This window comes from Marmota monax, unplaced genomic scaffold (genome assembly GCF_021218885.2).
Source record: "Marmota monax isolate L192 unplaced genomic scaffold, Marmota_monax_Labrador192_F-V1.1 WCK01_AAM20220418_F8-fsc00106, whole genome shotgun sequence".
NCBI classification, from domain to species: Eukaryota; Metazoa; Chordata; class Mammalia; order Rodentia; family Sciuridae; genus Marmota; species Marmota monax.
This window is the reverse complement of record NW_026695218.1, coordinates 6125467-6145403: the sequence shown is the minus strand read 5'-3', so window position 1 is coordinate 6145403 and position 19937 is coordinate 6125467. Positions and strand designations below refer to the sequence as shown.

At 43.2% G+C, this 19937-nt stretch overlaps 1 protein-coding gene across 3 annotated transcripts in view; it reads right to left on the bottom strand.

Moving 5' to 3' along the window:
• Window positions 1-19937, bottom strand: part of Slc4a5 (solute carrier family 4 member 5) — a 126518-nt gene that overhangs the window by 34778 nt on the left and 71803 nt on the right. For all 3 annotated transcript variants that reach the window (XM_046432348.2, XM_046432349.1, XM_058575095.1), the window contains 7 exons: window positions 18979-19074; window positions 16593-16648; window positions 13134-13291; window positions 12550-12637; window positions 11448-11602; window positions 3674-3862; window positions 1859-2033 (listed from right to left, as the gene is read on the bottom strand). In XM_046432348.2, coding sequence (XP_046288304.1) covers window positions 1859-2033; window positions 3674-3862; window positions 11448-11602; window positions 12550-12637; window positions 13134-13291; window positions 16593-16648; window positions 18979-19074 — 917 coding nt within the window. The remainder of the gene's footprint in view (window positions 1-1858; window positions 2034-3673; window positions 3863-11447; window positions 11603-12549; window positions 12638-13133; window positions 13292-16592; window positions 16649-18978; window positions 19075-19937) is intronic.

Below are 19937 nucleotides of genomic sequence, written 5' to 3'. Positions count from 1 at the left end.
TGAGACTTAGCAGAAGTAGTAGAAGAGGCTTCCGCATTCAGGTTGCAACCCAGGTATCTCTCCAAGAGCTTTTGTTCATCTTTTGTTCTGGCCTCTCTTCTCCCCAAATTTTGCTTCCCATCTCCCACAGTTTGCTACCATGTCAGTTTTAACCTAATTCAATTTGGATGAAGGTCCTTTGTGACCTGCTTTTGGCACTCCAGGTTCTGGAAAACCATGGATATGCTTGTTTTGTGTCCATCCTACTCACAGAGGACAGCCCATTCATCCATCTAAATATTCATTCATTTAAACATCTATTTGATATCTTTAGAATTAAGATCATTCATTCTTTCAAAATCCATTAAGTGCCTACTAGGTACCAGGCATTGTGCTAGGTTTGGAGACCCATCAGTGAATAAGATAACTCATGTTCAGTCTAGTGGGATATAGATAAGGAACCAATTTCCATATATCAGGAGTTTTCAACCTCAACACTATTGGTATTCCAGGCTAATTCTCTGTTGTGGGATCTGTCCTGTGTATTATAGGATGTCTAGCAGCCTCCCTGGCCTCTACCCACTAAAAGACAGTAGCCATTCCTCCCAGTTGTCATAATCAAATCTATCTCTGAATATTTCCAAATGTCTCCTAGGTCAAAACTGTCCCCATTGAGAACTTCTGTCAAGGAGTGCAATAAGGTGGGATGGGTTCTGGGTGTCATAGGAATATATAATAGGAGAGAAAAGGTAGTCAGAAAGGCCACCCTAGATGTAGATACATGGAAGCCAAGACCGAAAACATGAACAGGGATTGTTCAAGAGAACAGGGTTAACTGGAGTAAAGAGAATGAGTGTCCTCAAAGAGGGAACAGTGTATTCAAAGGCTGGAGCTGAAAGGAAGCATGTCTTTGAAGAACTTAAAGATGATCAGGATTGATAGAAAACAGATAATACAATGGATGAGTAGATCAGGAATTCTAAGAAAGAATGGCAGGAGATGAGGGCTTAAGAGGCAAGTAGAGCCATGCCATAAGGGCCACCAGGGGAAGCCGGGATTTAGGAGTTAAGGATGATGCCTAGTTTCTAGCATGCACAACTGGATGCGTTATGGTGTCACTTGTTATACTGGGAAAGGCTTATGCATAACAGGTCAGGAGAGAAGATAATGGACACAATGCCATCTGTGTGAGTTGGGGGATCTCAAGGGGCAGTCATAGGGATATGCTTGGGAGGTAGCTGGATACTCAACTTGAAACTCAGGGAAGAGATAAGGGCTGGCAATAGGCATTCATCTGACCTACCTGGGGAAATGAGTCCTTTCCTTGGAACCCTAAGCTTCCCAATGACTCTATCCCCATAAGGTGTTCACTGGAGAGGAAGGAGGGTGTCTCTGCTGAGCTATTTTCCCCAGGGAGGTCTGCCTTATTGTCATGGTAACAAATTACCATCCTTCTGTAAATGTCTTAACTCCAAGTTAAGAAACCAAAGTTGGTGTAAAAAAAAGTGGGGAGAAGTTCACAATTAACAACTCAACTAATTGTGTTGATTAAGTTCGTTCAATTATCAGGGGGTAAAGTGCCAAATAACAAAGTAAATAATTCCCCTTTAAATGTTGGCATATTTATATCATCCTTAAATTTGATCTTTAGTAATTATTAATTTCATTCCCTTCCCTTCCCTTCCCTTCCCTCCCTCCCTCCCTCCCTTCCTTCTTTCCTTCCTTCCCTCCTTCCTTCCTTCTGTCCTTCCTTCCTTCTTTTGAAAGGGTAAAGGGTTATAAAAAAGAATGGCATAAACCTAGACAGTGACTGAAACCTGCCACCATGTGGCAGCAGATTTTACTTACAATTTCTGTCATGTCCCCTGTTCACACTCACCTGATAGTTGTCGGTGGCGTCTCCCAGAAGCCCACCAAAGGTGATTGCGTTGGTGATACAGCCGAGGTAGATGAATAGGATGGCAGAGATGGACTGAATGTGGAAGCCATCATAGAAGTCACTTGGGAACCAAGGCAACTTCCTCTTGATATCCAGACACAGTCCACCAAAGAACCTGTTTGAGACAGGCCCATGGGTAGCTTTCTTACCACAAACACCAGTGCAGGGGCAGGGCTATTTTTAGGGTCCTGCAGAATCTGGGGTGAGGAAGGGAATTTGACTGGGGATGGCTAGGGACAAGAATCTTTTCACCAGCACATTTGGAACCAGAGCAGAATTCTTGCAGGATCCAAAATTTGTAGTCAGCACCATTCACCCTGGGAAGGGTGGACATAACTTGTTTTAGGGAGGAAGGTTCCGATGAGACTATCCCATAGGAATGAACATTCTGGGATCCTCAGATGGTGGTCCTCCTCACATCCCTGACTATCTACAGGGCCCCTGTGCATGGTAAATATAGGTATGGCCAACTATAGAAGATGGAGATATCCCAGGTTATAACGTGAACTCATTGAGGGTACATTCAAACCTTGATAATTGGTTTCTTTGCTCCCTGGAACAATTGAGTGGGAAATTTAGGTTTGGGGACAGTTTTTATTGAGCATGCTATTCCACAGAGCTCCTAAACCAGCACTTATTATAGCAGGGTTTCTCAGCCTCAGTACTGTTAACATTTTGGACTGAATAATCCTTTATTGGAATGATTCTCTTCTTTGTATTGTAGGGTATTTAACAGTATCCCTGGCCTCTACACATTAGATGCCAGTAGTGTTTCCTCTCCAGTTATGACAAATGAAAAGACATTTGGTCTGCAGCCAAATTCCCTGAGCCAAAAGGTAGAGAGAGCAGCAGGAGCCAGTGAGGGTAGGGTGAAGATTAAAGAAGGGAAAAGTTGTTTTCAGTTGAAAATCACTGGTATAGAGCCAAGGGTATATAAAGCATGACTTTGTTCTCAAAGTCCTTTCTGAAGCCTAGATTAACCTGAGAGACACTAAGAGCTGGCAAAGAACCCAGGCTAGGAGAATTTATCAAAAAATATATCAAAAATATATTTTAAAAGATATATTAAAGCCCTGACCCCCAGGGCTTATGAATATGACTTTATTTGGACACAGGGTCTTTGCAGATTTGATCAAGTTTATAATGAAGTCATTAGGGTGTGCTATGATCCAATAAGATGGGTGTCCTTATAAAAAAGAAAAAAGAAAGGGGCATTGCTACATGAAGACAGACCTACCCGGAGAAGAAGGCCCATGATGACACAGACAGAAACTGGAGAGACACAGCTGCAGGCTAAGGAATGATGAAGACTGTAGGCTACCACTAGAAACTAGGAGCAGGCAAGGAAGGATTCTACCCAGAGTCTCAAATGGAACATGGCCCTGCCTACATCTTGATTTTGAACCTCTGACCTCCAGAACTGTGGGCAAATAACCTGTTGTTTTGTACCACCTAGTTTGTGGTGCTCTGTTTTGGCAGCTCTAGGAAATGAATACAGGTACCAAAGGATGTCTAGTGAAAAGTTTGGGTTCCTCCACTCCTGGGACAGATTGCCTATTCCCTGCTCTGGCAACCCTCCTCAGGATCCAAGAGGGGCTTGGAGGGCTCAGAAAGAAAAAGACTAAGAAAAAGAAAAAGACTGGTCTGTTCTAAGGCCCCATGTTGGTGCTGTACCCAGTGGTGGGAAAGGAAAAGTGGTGGGAAGGAGAGAAGTTGAAAGCACAGCAGGGTCTCTCTCAGGTCTGGGGTGTGCACCTTCCTGTCCAGATAAGCTCCTCCCCAATTTCGTGCACAGCTGGCATCTCTCCATCATCCCCGCCGCCTGCTGCACCACTGCCACCGCCACCAGCACCGCCACCACCGCCTCCTCCTCCAGCTGAGCCGCCACCTCCTCCCACGGAGCCATTCATTTGGCCTATGTCAGCCAGGGAGAACACAGATTTCCTGGAAGAGAAGAGGGATGGGAGATCCAACATGGCGGCGGGCGGAGAGGCAGCGTTTTCAATACCCCCCCAGTGATGGGGTCATAAAGACGCATAGATAACGCTTAGATTCTACCAACGGAGAATCTCCTAGCAAAATTCCACTGAAGAGAGACCGGCCGGGAGCTACTAGGATTTTTTGAAGCGACAGATTGCCCCAGACGAGCGAATCCCTGCCAGGAGACACAGAGGTCCAGATCTGCCAGCCACAGTCCGTGTGCTGTGGCGCGGCTGCCGGCCTGTCCGCCAGCAGCAAATGTGACTGGGTCCCGCTAGCCTCCGAGACACAGCTTGGCAGGAAGAAGTCTTTAGCCAAGCCTTCATGAAATAGCGAGCTGGGAGCTGAAGCCAACCGGGGATGGACCAGTCCCACCCCTCCCTTTGGACACTCCGGCAAGGAGCCTGGGGCCTGCCATAGCAGAGAGGTGACGTCATCGGAGTTTGGCTGACAGAATTCCTTCCCAGCAGAATCCACTTTAGCAGGTGTGTGACTCCCTCCCCATCCAGATACAAGCAGCCAGGAAACTTCATGGACCTCTCAGGGGTCGTGTCTGTAGGGAAACAGAGGGGATCCCTGACCCCCAACCCCCCATATCACCAGCAGTGACTCCCAAGGTATTAGCCGCCAGTTTACCACAGCACTGGGGCTTAAATGGGATACGCGGTGGGGCTGCAAGTGTAACTAGATTTCTGGGGAACCGTTTCTGGTGAACAGGACCTGGCTGGCTGGCTGACAGGAGGAAGGGGGGTAAGGGCCGGAGAAGTGAAACGGCTCTGGACTGACAAGTCTGAGAGACTCCCAGGAGACGCCTTACAGGGATTGCTATGGGCAGGTAGAGAGCAGAAGCTCCGCTCGGAGGGCACAGCTCCGCCTACTGGAAGAGAAGAAAATGGATCTCTAAGACTTCAATATATTTTTTTTTCTTCTTCTCTCTCTGTTCCTTTCTCCCCTTTTCCTTCTCTCTTTCTTTCCTGTTTCAAGTTTTATTGTTCTTTTCATTCTCCTCTAATCTATCTCTCTCTCCTTTCTTTTTAAGAGCACCTTCATTCCCCTACCCCCCAACTTTCATCCCAAGCATTACGTCTTCCATTACGTGTAATTGTCTAAATGTAAATAGGTGAATGTCTCAAGGCTGTCTATAGGGCTCCTAAATACCTAGCTACTACCAACACCCTGATCCAATTGCCTGTTAGTATCCACCTTCAGTAGAGCAATCTTCTAAAGTAGCCAAGACATACTAACCCTCGTACCATCATAGCACCTAACCTAAACATATAGTCCTAAGAACAAACAACAAATCACTATATGCATACAGAACCTGGAAGCCTTTTATGAATTGAATGAATCAGCTTTAAAGTACAATAAAGCCCAACATTTCTAGACATAATCTCCCACCACAAAGGAGAGACAACAGAGATATACAAAGCCAAAACAAATGTATAGGAGAAAGCAGTTACAAAGCAGTCAAACAGCTGGAAAGTAATGTGAACAACATGAAAAAACAAGGGAAAAAAGGACTACAAACAATGCAGGACAACTTAAATCTACAGGAGGACCTAGAAGCATCAGAAACATGGACAGGGAAAGAAATCAAGGCATACCTAACTCAGATGGAACGGAATATTAGAGAAGACATGAGACAGCAAGTCCAAGCATTGAAAGTATATTTTGAAAACGAACTAAACAAACAAATTCAAACTGCAAAGAACGAGCTTTACCAGGAGATAGAGATTTAAAAAAAAAAAAAAAAACCAAACAGTAATCCTAGAAATGCAAGAAACCATAAACCAGATTAAAAACTCTAACGAGAATATTACAAACAGACTAGATCAAGTAGAAGTCAGAACATTAGATAATGAAGACAAAGTTCATCAACTTGAAAAGAATATAGTCAACACAGAAAAGATGCTTAAATCTCACAAGCAATCTATCCAAGAGATATGGGATCTCATAAAAAAACCAAATTTGAGAGTCATTGGGATAGAAGAAGGCACAGAGGATCAAACCAAAGGAATGGAGAACTTATTAAATGAAATAATCCTAGAAAACTTCCCAGAGATGAAAGATGGAATGGATTGCCAAATCCTGGAAGCCTACAGGACCCCAAACATCCAAAACCGTAATAGACCAACTCCAAGACATATAATTATGAAGATAGCTAACATACAGAACAAGGAGAGAATATTAAAAGCCACAAGAGAAAGGAGGCAGATTACATTCAGGGGTAAACCAATTAGGTTAACGACTGATTTTTCATCACAGACTTTGAAAGCGAGAAGATCCTGGAACAACGTATTTCAAACCCTGAAAAATAATGGATTCCAACCAAGAATACTGTATCCAGCAAAATTAAGCTTCAGATTTGACAACGAAATTAAAATCTTTCACGATAAACAAAAGCTAAAAGAATTCGCAGCCAGAAAACCAGCACTGCAAAGCATTTTGAGCAAAATACTACAAGAAGAGGAATTGAAAAATAGTGCCCAAAACTAACAGTGGGAGGTATCTCAGTAAAGGGGGAGAAAAATAACCAAAGAGGAAAAACTAGCCAAACTAAAATAAATAAATAAATAAACATGACTGGAAGTACAAACCATATTTCAATTGTAACCTTAAATGTTAATGGCTTAAATTCACCAATCAAGAGACATAGGCTAGTAACCTGGATTAAAAAAACAAATCCAACAATATGCTGCCTTCAGGAGACTCATATGATAGGAAAAGACATACACAGGCTGAAGGTGAAAGGTTGGGAAAAATCATACCACTCACATGGCCTTCAGAAGCAAGCAGGAGTGGCCATACTCATATCGGATAAAATCAACTTCAAACCTAAGTTAATCAAAAGGGATAAAGAAGGACACTATATACTGTTAAAAGGAACCATCCACCATCAAGACATAACAATTATCAATTTGTATGCACCAAACAATGATGCTGCAACGTTCATAAAACAAACTCTCCTCAAGTTCAAGAGTCAAATAGACCACAACACAATAATTATGGGGGAATTCAACACACTGCTCTCGCCATTGGACAGATCATCTAGACAAAAGCTGAACAAAGAAACTATAAAACTCAATAAAGCAATCAATAACCTAGACTTAACCGACATATATAGAATATATCAACCATCATCAAGTGGATACATGTTCTTCTCAGCAGCACATGGATCCTACTCAAAGATAGACCATATATTATGCCACAGGGCGACTCTCAGTAAATATAAAGGTGTGGAGATAATACCATGCACCATATCTGATCATAATGGAATGAAACTGGAAATCAATGATAAAAGAAGGAAGGAAAAATCCTACATCACATGGAAAATGAACAATATGTTACTGAATGATCAATGGGTTACAGAAGACATAAAGGAGGAGATAAAAAAAATTCTTAGAGACAAATGACAATACAGACACAACATACCGGAATCTATGGGACACAATGAAAGCAGTTTTAAGAGGGAAATTCATTTCTTGGAGTTCTTTCCTCAAAAAAAGAAAAAAACCAACAAATAAATGAACTCACACTACACCTCAAAAACCTAGAAAAGGAAGAGCAAAACAACAGCAAATGTAGTAGAAGACAAGAAATAATTAAAATTAGAGCAGAAATCAATGAAATTGAAACAAAAAAAAACATTGAAAAAATTGAAAAAACTAAAAGTTGGTTCTTTGAAAAAATAAATAAGATCAACAGGCCCTTAGCCATGCTAACGAAGAGAAGAAGAGAGAGAACTCAAATTACTAACATATGGGATGAAAAAGGCAATATCACAACAGACACTACAGAAATACAGAAGATAATTAGAAAGTATTTTGAAACCCTATATTCCAATAAAATAGAAGATAATGAAGATATCGATAAATTTCTTAAGTCATACAATCTACCCAGATTGAGTCAGGAAGACACACACAATTTAAACAGACCAATAACAAAAGAAGAAATAGAAGAAACCATCAAAAGACTACCAACCAAAAAAAGCCCTGGACCGGATGGGTATACAGCGGAGTTCTACAAAACCTTCAAAGAAGAATTAATACCAATACTTTTCAAGCTATTTCAAGAAATAGAAAAAGAAGGAGTTCTTCCAAATTCATTCTATGAGGCCAACATCACCCTGATCCCGAAACCAGACAAAGACACTTCAAAGAAAGAAAACTACAGACCAATATCTCTAATGAACTTGGATGCAAAAATTCTCAATAAAATCCTGGCGAATCGAATACAAAAGCATGTCAAAAAATTGTGCATCATGATCAAATAGGATTCATCCCTGGGATGCAAGGCTGGTTCAATATGCGGAAATCAATAAATGTAATCCACCACATCAATAGACTTAAAGACAAGAACCATATGATCATCTCGATAGATGCAGAAAAAGCATTCGACAAAGTACAGCATCCCTTTATGTTCAAAACACTAGAAAAACTAGGGATAACAGGAACTTACCTCAACATGGTAAAAGCTATATATGCTAAACCTCAGGCTAGCATCATCCTAAATGGAGAAAAACTGAAGGCATTCCCTCTAAAATCTGGAACAAGACAGGGATGCCCTCTATCACCACTTCTATTCAATTTAGTTCTTGAAATACTAGCCAGAGCAATTAGACAGACAAAAGAAATTAAAGGCATAAAAATAGGAAAAGAAGAACTTAAATTATTGCTATTTGCGGATGACATGATAATATATTTAACAGACCCAAAAGGGTCTACAAAGAAACTGCTAGAGTTAATAAATGAATTCAGCAAAGTGGCAGGATATAAAATCAACACGCATAAATCAAAGGCATTCCTGTATATCAGCAACAAAACTTCTGAAATGGAAATGAGGAAAACCACTCCATTCACAATATCCTCAAAGAAAATAAGATACTTGGGAATCAACCTAACAAAAGAGATGAAAGATTTATACAATGAAAACTACAGAACCCTAAAGAGAGAGATAGAAGAAGATCTTAGAAGATGGAAAAATGTACCCTGTTCATGGATAGGCAGAACTAACATCATCAAAATGGCGATATTACCAAAAGTTCTCTACAGGTTTAATGCGATGCCAATCAAAATCCCAATGGCATTTCTTGTAGAAATAGATAAAGCAATCATGAAATTCATATGGAAAAACAAAAGACCCAGAATAGCAAAAACAACTCTAAGCAGGAAGTGTGAATCTGGAGGTATAGCAATACCAGAGTTCAAACTGTACTACAGAGCAATAGTAACAAAAACAGCGTGGTACTGGTTCCAAAACAGGCAGGTGGGCCAATGGTACAGAATAGAGGACACAGAAACCAATCCACAAAAGTACAACTTTCTTACATTTGATAAAGGGGCTAAAAGCATGAAATGGAGGAAGGATAGCATCTTCAACAAATGGTGCTGGGAAAATTGGAAATCCATATGCAACAAAATGAAACTGAATCCCTTTCTCTCGCCATGCACAAAAGTTAACTCAAAATGGATCAAGGACCTAGATATCAAATCAGAGACACTGCGTCTGATAGAAGAAAAAGTTGGCTACGATCTACATACTGTGGGGTCGGGCTCCAAATTCCTTAATAGGACGCCCATAGCCCAAGAGTTAATAACAAGAATAAACAAATGGGACTTACTTAAACTAAAAAGTTTTTTCTCAGCAAGAGAAACAATAAGAGAGGTAAATAGAGAGCCTACATCCTGGGAACAAATTTTTACCCCTCACACTTCAGATAGAGCCCTAATATCCAGAATATACAAAGAACTCAAAAAATTAAACAATAAGATAACAAATAACCCAATCAACAAATGGGCCAAGGACCTGAACAGACACTTCACAGAGGAGGACATACAATCAATCAACAAGTACATGAAAAAATGCTCACCATCTCTAGCAGCCAGAGAAATGCAAATCAAAACCACCCTAAGATACCATCTCACTCCAGTAAGATTGGCAGCCATTATGAAGTCAAACAACAATAAGTGTTGGCAAGGATGTGGGGAAAAGGGTACACTTGTACACTGCTGGTGGGACTGCAAATTGGTGAGGCCAATTTGGAAAGCAATATGGAGATTCCTGGGAAAGCTGGGAATGGATCCACCATTTGACCCAGCTATCGCCCTTCTCGGACTATTCCCTGAGGACCTTAAAAGAGTGTACTATAGGGATACTGCCACATCAATGATCATAGCGGCACAATTCACAATAGCTAGACTGTGGAACCAACCTAGATGCCCTTCAATAGATGAATGGATAAAAAAAAATGTGGCATCTATACACAATGGAGTATTATGCAGCACTAAAAAATGACAAAATCATAGAATTTGCAGGGAAATGGATGGCATTAGAACAGATTATGCTAAGCGAAGCTAGCCAATCCTTAAAAATCAAATGCCAAATGTCTTCTTTGATATAAAGAGAGCAACTAAGAACAGAACAGGGAGGAAGAGCATGAGGAAAAGATTAACATTAAACAGAGACAAGTGGGGGGGAGAGAAAGGGAGAGAGAAGGGGAAGCATATGGAAATGGTAGGAGACCCTCAATGTTACACAAAATTACATATAAGAGGTTGTGAGGGGAAACGGGGGGGAAACAAGGGAGAGAATTAAACAACAGCAGATGAGGTAGAGAGGGAAGATGAGAGAGGAGGGGAGGGGGGATAGTAGGGGATAGGAAAGGCAGCAGAATACAAGTCACTAATATGGCATTATGTAAAAGTTGTGAATGTGTAACTGATGTGATTCTGCAATTTGTATTTGGGGTAAAAATGGGAGTTCATAACTCACTTGAATCAAATGTATGAAAGATGATATGTCATGAGCTTTGTTTTGAACAACCAATAAAAATAAATGTTTTGAACAATAAATGTTTTGAACAACCAATAAAAAATATAGTTTGAATACATGAAAAATAAATAAATAAAATTTATTTATTTAATGGTACTAGGTATTAAATCCATGGGCACTTAACTATTGAGTCACATTCCCAGCCCTTTTTATTTTTTTATTTTGAGGCAGAGTCTTACTAAATTGCTTAGAGCTTTGCTAAATTGCTGAGACTGGCTTTGAACTTGGGATCCTTCTGCCTTGGCCTCCAGAGCTTCTGGGATTACAGGAATGAGAATGCGTCACCATACCCAACTGGAATATCAACTTTAAATAAGAGATTGTATTAGACATTAAACAGCATCAACAAATGGCTGCACAAATATCTGAAATCATACCACTGACAAATAAAGAGCAATTAAATAAAAATGTAATTCAAAAAAAAAATTTAAAAAAAAAGAAGAAGAGGGATGGGAACGAGTGGGGTTTCCAATGCTAGGAGAGTCCCAGCCCTTCAGGACTGTCCCTGGAACATCTTCACGTCTTCAATAAATATCTCAAAAGATGGGAAAATGCAGAAAGTGCTCTAACAATACCCACACAGAGGTCACCCCAATTTTACAAATGTTCACATTTAGCCATATTTATCTCTGATTTTTTACAAAGAGAAACAAAATGATACCAACAAAATTGCTTTCCCTCATCTCCTCATCCCCATCCCTTCCACTCATATACACACCTTTTGTCAGCAGAGGTCACTTTCTTGGGTGGCTCAATTCGGATATTTGGGTCCCATTCTCCAGGGGGAAGAACAATGACCTCATCCAAAAACTCATCAATTCCTGCAATCAGATCCTCGCGATTGCGGGCTTTATAAGCCACATCACTGAAGAGCTGGCAAGGATCAAGGGACAAAAAAGGGGTCAGCTCTCTTTTTGACATTCCCTTCTTCTCCACCTTCCTGAGCACATCACAGCTAGCTGCAATGGAATCACTTTCAATTGCTGCTCCCACTGCCAACTTACTTAGTTTGTGGTGGGTGAGAACACAGTACCAGGGGGAAAATAGGACCCAATTAGAGCCAGCACCAAGGCAAGACAGCCTATTTGCTATCCAAAGCCCAGGTTTCCATATTCCTTCTATAGGGCTTTGGTTGAATTGCTGAACACTTCTGGATTCAGTTTTCCACAGAGGAGCACATTAGAAAACCTAAAGTCCAGTCCAAGACGCTCATATTTCAAATCCATATATTACTTTCTAGCCCTTCACTCTTAGAGGGTCAGGTTGCCTGCTGTCTCCAGAGCATGCTGTCTGACTTACAGATTATGCCAATGTGGAAAGTCCTCTGGGCAGCCTATCACTCTGGGGACAGAGTTCATGAACTCTAGAATCTGCTCACAATTTCTGCATAATCTCTGACTCACCTCTCTGGTATCACTTCCTGTCCTCAAAGTTCTTATACTGAGACTGTATTGGATCACTTCCATCCAGCTTCTTTGAGCCTTGATCCCTGTTCCTTTCGTTGGGAGGGTTTGTCTTCTAGACTGGTACTGGGCCACCTACTTCCTGCTCATCTGAGTTATACAGCTTCTTCATCTGTGAAGCCCTCCTTGACTGCCTAGGCAGCTAGCACATGGTTAATTTTATTATTATAACTGTGTCCTTCCCACTTGATAGGTGCTTCTAAAGGACCCATTGACTATTCCCTGAATCTCATAATCTTCAGTATCCCGCACAGGGTCTGGTATACAGTAGGTGCTCAAATGTGCCTGTTAGATGACTCAGTGAATGAAGGAACAGTGCTGGTGCAGGAGCTATGACATTCAGGAGTCACCACTTACATCATCTACCATCAGGGTTGCAATGGCACGGCCAATTTCATTGTAGGATTTTGCTCTCCCAGAAGGTCCCAGCAGTATGAACAGAAATCTGCAAAGAAGATGAAGTATAAGGAGGAGGAGAAAAATGAGAAAGAAAAATAGGATCAAGTTGAAGAGAAGGATTCTTTGGTAGTATCCATTGCTAAATTTTTGAATTCTCTCCTTTTTTGTGTATGTTGCAGTACTGGGGATTGAACTCAGGGCCTCATGCATGCTAGGCAAGTAAGTGCTCTGCTGCTGAGCTACACCCCAGCCCCTAGCTTCCCTCCTTTGAATCTTTTTGTTGGAGAAACATTCCTCTTTCGCTTGCACTAAGCTCCCCCTGGAGCATCCTCACCTTTGTCTTGCTGCCCGAGCCCACCCAAGTGCTTCTCCCTCTTCTCTTGCCGCCTTCTCTTCTATGATTCTTTTGAATAAACTATAAAATTCTTTTCCAGCAAATATCTACATTTAGGGGTGTCCCTATAAGCACAGATTGCTGAACACACAGACAGCTGGCACTCTCAGGACTGGCATGGTGGCAGGTTTCTGAGGCTCTCTCTCACCTGGTAGGGACGGGCACCTCGGTCACTCCACCTAGCATGGCAGACTGGATGAGACGCACAAATGCAATGAATGGCTGATCCAGGAAGTCCACCTCACCCACAAGTACATTGGAGGCTTCTGAGTCCTTGGGGATCTTCTTCATGAATTTGTTTTTCCGCTGCTCAGGGAGGGGGAAATGAGATACCCAAGAATGTTCCACATGCTCTTCCTCCCTCATTGGGAGCCTAACTTAAAAAAATTTCCCAGTACTTCTCAAAAGACTAAAAGAAATAATCAAACACTTTCCTTGATTCTGCAGATGAGGGACTGAATAGTGGTTAACCCCAGAGACCAATTAAGTCTTTGCAGATGGGAAAATACAGATAGTGACTTGACCCTTGAAGTATTCTTTGATGGGAGAAGACTGATTAACTGCAGTGTGGGTCAAGGGGTTGAGAAGAGAGCCCTGAGATCTGTTGGACAACCTCCTTTGTCCAAGCAGATGGGAATCTCAGCATTTACAGTCCAGCTGACCAGACCTCTCCTCTCTGCTTCACCTTTGGTGGTAGAGGGTGGGTGAGGCCTGTTTTGATGGTCAGCATGGAATGGCTTAATTTTCCCCTCATTACATGCTTCCTGGTCACAGGAAGACTGGTGACCATTCTCTAAGTCTGCAGTTGTCCCAGGTTGATCACCACAGGACCTCCTAGGAAACTCATAACTTCTGCAACTTTCCAGGTGAGACTCTCAAGGTGGCCTGGGACTGGGGAGTCTCTCTGATTAGTGTCTGTCCAGGGCAGGAAGATAAAATACAGTGATAGGGTCGGATATGCCAGGTATTGTTCCCACTCTCTCTGTTTATGACTGTATTTCCCCTGAGTCCTCTTATGATACGAATGCCCCAGGGACAGTCACATACAAACTCTTCTTACTCCTTATCCTAAAATAAATTACTTTTTCAGATTGCCTACTCATTGGGCAGTAAGGGGATGGATAAGAGGCAGAGGTGATATTGTAGGAGGAAGGAGAGGGAGGGCAAGGCTGGTTTCAGTCTACAGTGGCAGACAGAGTGGAGGCCAGCACCTTCAGGTGGAGGCCAGGGTTGAAGGGAGCTTCTGTGGACATCATGATTGCCCTCCAGTCTACTCTCTGTTGGAATATCTCCAGTGGGCACAGTAATATCTGTTTCTTGTTAGGCTCAGTGAAGACACAGGTCCCCTGTGTCTCTTCTTGTACCAGTAGAGGGGTCAGTTGTGGGCATGGACATGGCCAACAGGTCCTTCCCCTCTATGCCAATTGTTTCCTGATTTAGTTCTTGGAGGGTATGATACACACTGGATAGGGTGGTCCACCAACACAAGGAAGAACACGTGAACAAGGCCTGCACCCTTATAATCTTTTAAATTCAATGGGAAAGAAAACAAACCTCTACAACTTCCCAGGCAATCAGCAACAGTCCTGAGGATCCTAACATGGTGAGAATAAGCAAGGGCAGGAGTTGATGGGAAGGCCAGAGTCCCTAATACTCAAAAAATCTCTTTGTCTCAGGCACAGTCAGCTGATTAATAAGCAGTGCTCTTTAGGATGGAAGGCTGGGTGTGCCAGGAAACCCATTGTCCCCATGCCAGCACCCAAACCCCCAAGCATCAGACTGGTAGAAGAGAGGGAGGTGGGGGAGGAGAAGGAGTCCAGGGGAGAAAAGAAGAGTTGGGGTGGGTAGGAGCACCCTGGAGAATGAGGCTTTGAGAGCAACACCACAACAGAGTGGCCCAACACACCCACTTGTAATCTAGAAAAGAAGAGGAATTGAAAACAGGGCCTTGGTCTTTTCTTGCAGGTTGTGACACATTTGATCAGGAAATCAGGGTAGTGGCAACACAGAAATGGAGTCATACTGGTTTTCTGGTCACACTGACTTGGCTACAGCCTATACAAGCTTGTCCAACCAGGGATCCATGGGACCCTACTTCCTGAACCAGAAGGCTCTGGCCTAGTCCTGCAGTACAGGGTCGGCAGCAGGGGGAGATGTGGAACCCACCAGCTGGAGGTGAGCATGGAGCTTAACCCTGCAAAACCAATGATGGAGAAAGAGTGTAGGGTCAATGCCTCTGGGCTCACACCTAAAGAGTAGATAAAGGGGTACCAAGCACTGATGTCACAAATATTGAGAAGCAGCATCAGGTGCCAGTCAGGAGAAACATGCTGGTATCAGGTGCTAAGTTCCAATCCTTAAATCAAAGCATTGCCTGGTACAGTGACAGCTAGTATTCTTAACTCCACTGAGACTTTTACTAAAATAAGTTATGAAAGATTTTTCTAGGTAATGCTTTCTTATCCTACTCCATTGTCAGTGTGCATGACTATAATGAAGTGGTGTTCCTCTTCAAATAATATTTCAGGAGACTGACTGCTTTCTAAATTGTTCCCAAGTAAGCACTCTAAAGTCAGACTGTCTGGGTCAGGTCATGGTTCTGCCACCTCTTGGCAATATGGCCCTGGACATGTTATTTAACCATGTCCAGCCTCAATGTTCTCTCATAGGTCAAATGGGGATGATGGTGTTGCCTTCATGATGCACAGAAAATGCTAGTCTCAGTGTAGTACATGCTGTATATGGACCCTCAATGTTGGTTCATGTTATTGTTATTATTTTAGTATTTTGGATATGAGGACTGCTTTTGTTTTGATTTCCACCAGACTTGGGGGTGCCTTGAAGGGGCAGCACTCTAGCCAGACTCAGTCAGTACCTGACTGATGGATTAGGCAGAGTCACCAAGGCAGTTCAGAATCCCCTTCCTCAGGGAGTTTGTTTCAGTTTTCTTTGTCACCTTCCTTACTTATTCTGGGGCACAGGACATCCTGCCCTTAAGATACACAGAGGTCAGGATTGAGGGGTCCTCCTGTGAGCTCCCCCCGGTGGTAAGGTCCCTGAGTTCCTGGCTGTGGGCCTTAGGACTTGGACTCAGCCTTTTGTGGTATTCTGATCTCATCAAGCAGCCCAGCTTGTGGGAGACTAGGTCAATGTTCTCCTGCCCTCGCTAAGAAAGAAGATACACCATTGGACAGTCCAATTAATTAGCTATCATCATTTCCTCCATGGGGAGACTCCCCTTTCTCCTCTCTGCCATTCTCAATTCCTGTCCCATCTTTAAAGGTACAAGTGGTACATGAGGTGAAGGTGAAGCTATATGTTCTTGCTGTGTCCTCTCTCCAGCAAATCCAGAGTTCAGGGACAGCTGGTACCTCATCTGTCCCCCACTCCTGGCCACGCGGCCTGGAACAGAGCCAGCACTGCAAATTCAGTCAGTACCTGACTCATGGGCAAGGCTGTCACCAAGGCAGCCCAGAGTCCTCCTCAAGAGTACTTCCTGGGGACAGCCACTCCTTTGTTGTTCCCCTAGGAGCTCTCTGCCCCTGAAAGAAACCCAAAGGATCTGCCTGCCCAGCCCTTCTGCAGCCAAGCTGAGGGGCTTTTCTACCTGGTCTGTGTTTGGGGTGTGAGAGATGTCATTCATACTTCTGCTCTGGGCGTGACCTAGGAGAAAAGGAAAAGAAGGTCATTAGAGGAAGCCAGGATCTTGCAGGTCCTTTTCCCTTGGCTCCTACTCCTTCCTTTCCCATGTTCATAAGATAAATAAGAACTCCTCCCCTTAATCCTGAAGCCCCCTTAAGCTAACATCCTCTCACTCTATTTCCCTTCACTGGTGACTTTCTTGAAAGAATAACTAGACTCTTGGTTCCTCTTCTTCCTTTTCACTTCTGAATCTACTTCACTCTGGTCTCTACCTCTTGGCTTCAACTTCTTGGACTTAACTAAGATGTCTGTTCCAGATGTGAGAAGGTACAGAGATGCACTTTTAGGTGAGGAGCCAGATGTCACTAAGCTTAAAATACGTCAGCCAGAGAGACTCGTTTCACCTCCATCCTCCATGACCAATGACAGTGTTTGGAGAGGGGCTGAAAGAGGGAAGGAAGATAGGCTTCCAACAGTCAAAGTATCATCTGAACTGCCAAGAGTTCCTTCCTCTGGGAATCAGTTTTCATTTCCCACAAGCAGCCAATCCAGTGGACCCTCTCAGATCTAGAATTTCTTGATTTTGGCCTATGATCACTTTTTGCTTCCAGAACATTGTTCTCTTGTTTCCATCCCAGGATCCTCTCCTTCTTGACTTGCCTCGGGGTCTTGTCTTGTCAAGAGGCCCTTAGAGGCCTCACCTCTCCCTCCCTGGCCAATCATATTCACTGCTGGTGTTCCTACTGCAAATCTGGCCTGATGACACTGAGGATAAATCTCCAGTCCCATTTCTTTTCTGAACTCCAGACTCACTAGAGCAGCCTCATCTTGCACCTCAAACTCAACTCATTATCTCCCACCAAACTATTCTCCCCACAGGCTCAATTCCATTCAATGCCTCCTCCCTCTCGCCTACCGGTCACTCAGAGAGGAACCTAGGAGCCAGCTGTGGCTATTCCCTCTTCTTCCTCTCCTACTCCCACAGGTGGTTATATGCCACCTTGGTCCGTTCCTCTGTATTCCTGAATGCCGGCTCAGTCTCTTGCTTTCAGTCTTGCCCATTTCTTGTTTATTCTTCTCAGATAAAATTCTGATTATGGCCTGCTCCTGCTTTGAGCTTTGTAGTGGTCCCCATTACCTTCAGAATGATGTCTGGGTACTTTTTCTGGGCACACAAGGCCCTGTTTGATTTGACATTCTCTTCCCCAACCCTTATGCGCCTGGTGAACTGAACCAGTGTTCTTTCCCTTGATAGCTCCTTCCCTTTGCCTGCTGTTTGTGTCTTTGTTTTAGAACAGCCTCTTCCTCCCCCTTGTTTCTGGAAACCTGCTTATCTCCAAGACTCAGTTGTGTGTTCCCTCCTCACTGAGGTTTCTCCATTGTGGCCCATTCAGTGGGTGGTCATGGGGTGGGGTGCACACCTTGACTATGACACAGTTCACACAAACCTGTAGTCACTTACTCAAGCCTGTTGTTGGGGTTCCCACCAGGAAGCAGGGAGGCATGGCATTCCCATGATAATGAAGGGAAGGTCTGCCCAATCCCCATTCTGTGTACTGACCCACTGTCCCCTAGCAGCCTTATGTGGAATAACAGGGTGGGAGACTTGGGACTCAGGCATTGGTACAAAGAAAAAATGAGCATTCAGTAGCAGAGGCCATGGGCAGAGGCACATGGTCCCCAAGTCATTCCTCCAACCTGGTCAGTGGCACAGTCTTGGGCTGCACCTGTTCAAATGTCAGAATTTTAGTAAAAGTAGTTGAAGGAAAATATGCCACATTGCTTTTTGTTTTTCTCTTCATTTTCTAAGTTCTCTCTTTTCTCATAGCTCACCTGATCATCACCTGTCAGTGACCTTTCACCTCGCAAACCCCCTAATCCATTCATAGCAAATAAAAGGCAACAACTCTGCCCACATTTCTTTTTCCTGTTGGAAAGATTGTCATCAGGGATGGAAATGCTGTCTAATTGACCTGCGGGTAAAGGATTTCACCTGTTTTTAATTCCATTTCTAGGAAGACTTTTCACCAGAAAACAGGGCAAGTCATCGTTTTGATGAAAACAAGGTTTAGACTAAGAGAAACATGCCTAGAACACAGGGTTGGTATCAGTTATGCCAGGGATTGACTTTGAGCTCCATTGTTCAGAGGAATTATTTGGAATAGTTGTAGGAGTCAATCAGACCCTCAGAACAACCCAAATTAGAGTAAAAGTTCAATTACTCCTGGTACATGTTCTGAGAATTCTAGATAGATCCTGTCCTCCACCTCCTCCATCTATGAAAACATGGACATTCCATAGCTGTCATGATCAGAACGAAGCTGTCACTGAGTGGTAGAGGACACACTCACGCAGATGTCCATAATTTGTGCTCTGTCTCATCCTCAGGTCCTCAGTGGAGCGGTGTAGACTTGAGCCAGCTGCAGGGCTCCGGGCAGGACTGCGATCTGGGGCAAGAAGAAGACACTTGGTTCTGGAAGGCTTGCACAGTGCAGTCTTTCCGATTAGCAGGCTATTCCTGTACAGTTACTTCAACTAAATAAAGCTTGCTGCACAAGTGTGTCCTTTTCCTTTCCAGAAGTCAGTTAATGGTCTGAACAAGATTACAGAGGAAATATTTGCACTGTTGAAAGTGATAGACAATTGATTAAACTGGTGCCAGGTATAGTAGACTACCTGGACTCATGCCTGAGTTCACCGCTTACTGGCTGGGTGACCTATGGCAAGTTATCTAAACTCTCTGCCTCAGGCAGTTCATCTGGGGATGAGAACAGCACCTATGCTACAAGTCATTGTGAGAATGGAATGAGTTCACAGAGGAGGAAGCACTCCCAACACTGCCTGGAACATGGAAAGTGCTGAGTATGTAGCTGCTGTTATACTGATATGCTAAACACTTTCCTGATTTTACATAATTCATTTAAGAGATTCTTTAAGGATTTGCTGTCTTTTTCTTTTCTTTCTTTCTTTTTTTTTTTGGTGCTGGGAGTCGAACCCAGGAGTCTTTTATCATTGAGCCACTTCCCCTGCTCTCATTTATTTTGGGACAGGGTCTTGCTAGGTTGCTGAGGGTCTCAGCAAATTGTTGAGGCTGGCCTCAAAGTTGCAGTCCTCCTGCTTCAATCTCCTGAGTTGCTGGGATTACAGGTGTGCACCACATCACCCAGTCCTGAAGGGTTTTTATTAGCAACTTTATCAACTTTGTTCTGGTTCCTGCATTTATCTGACAGGTTCAGGAGGGTCAGTGTCTCTGGGCATCTCTACTGAGATACTGAACAGAGGGCTGGAGATAGACAATCCTCTTTCCCAG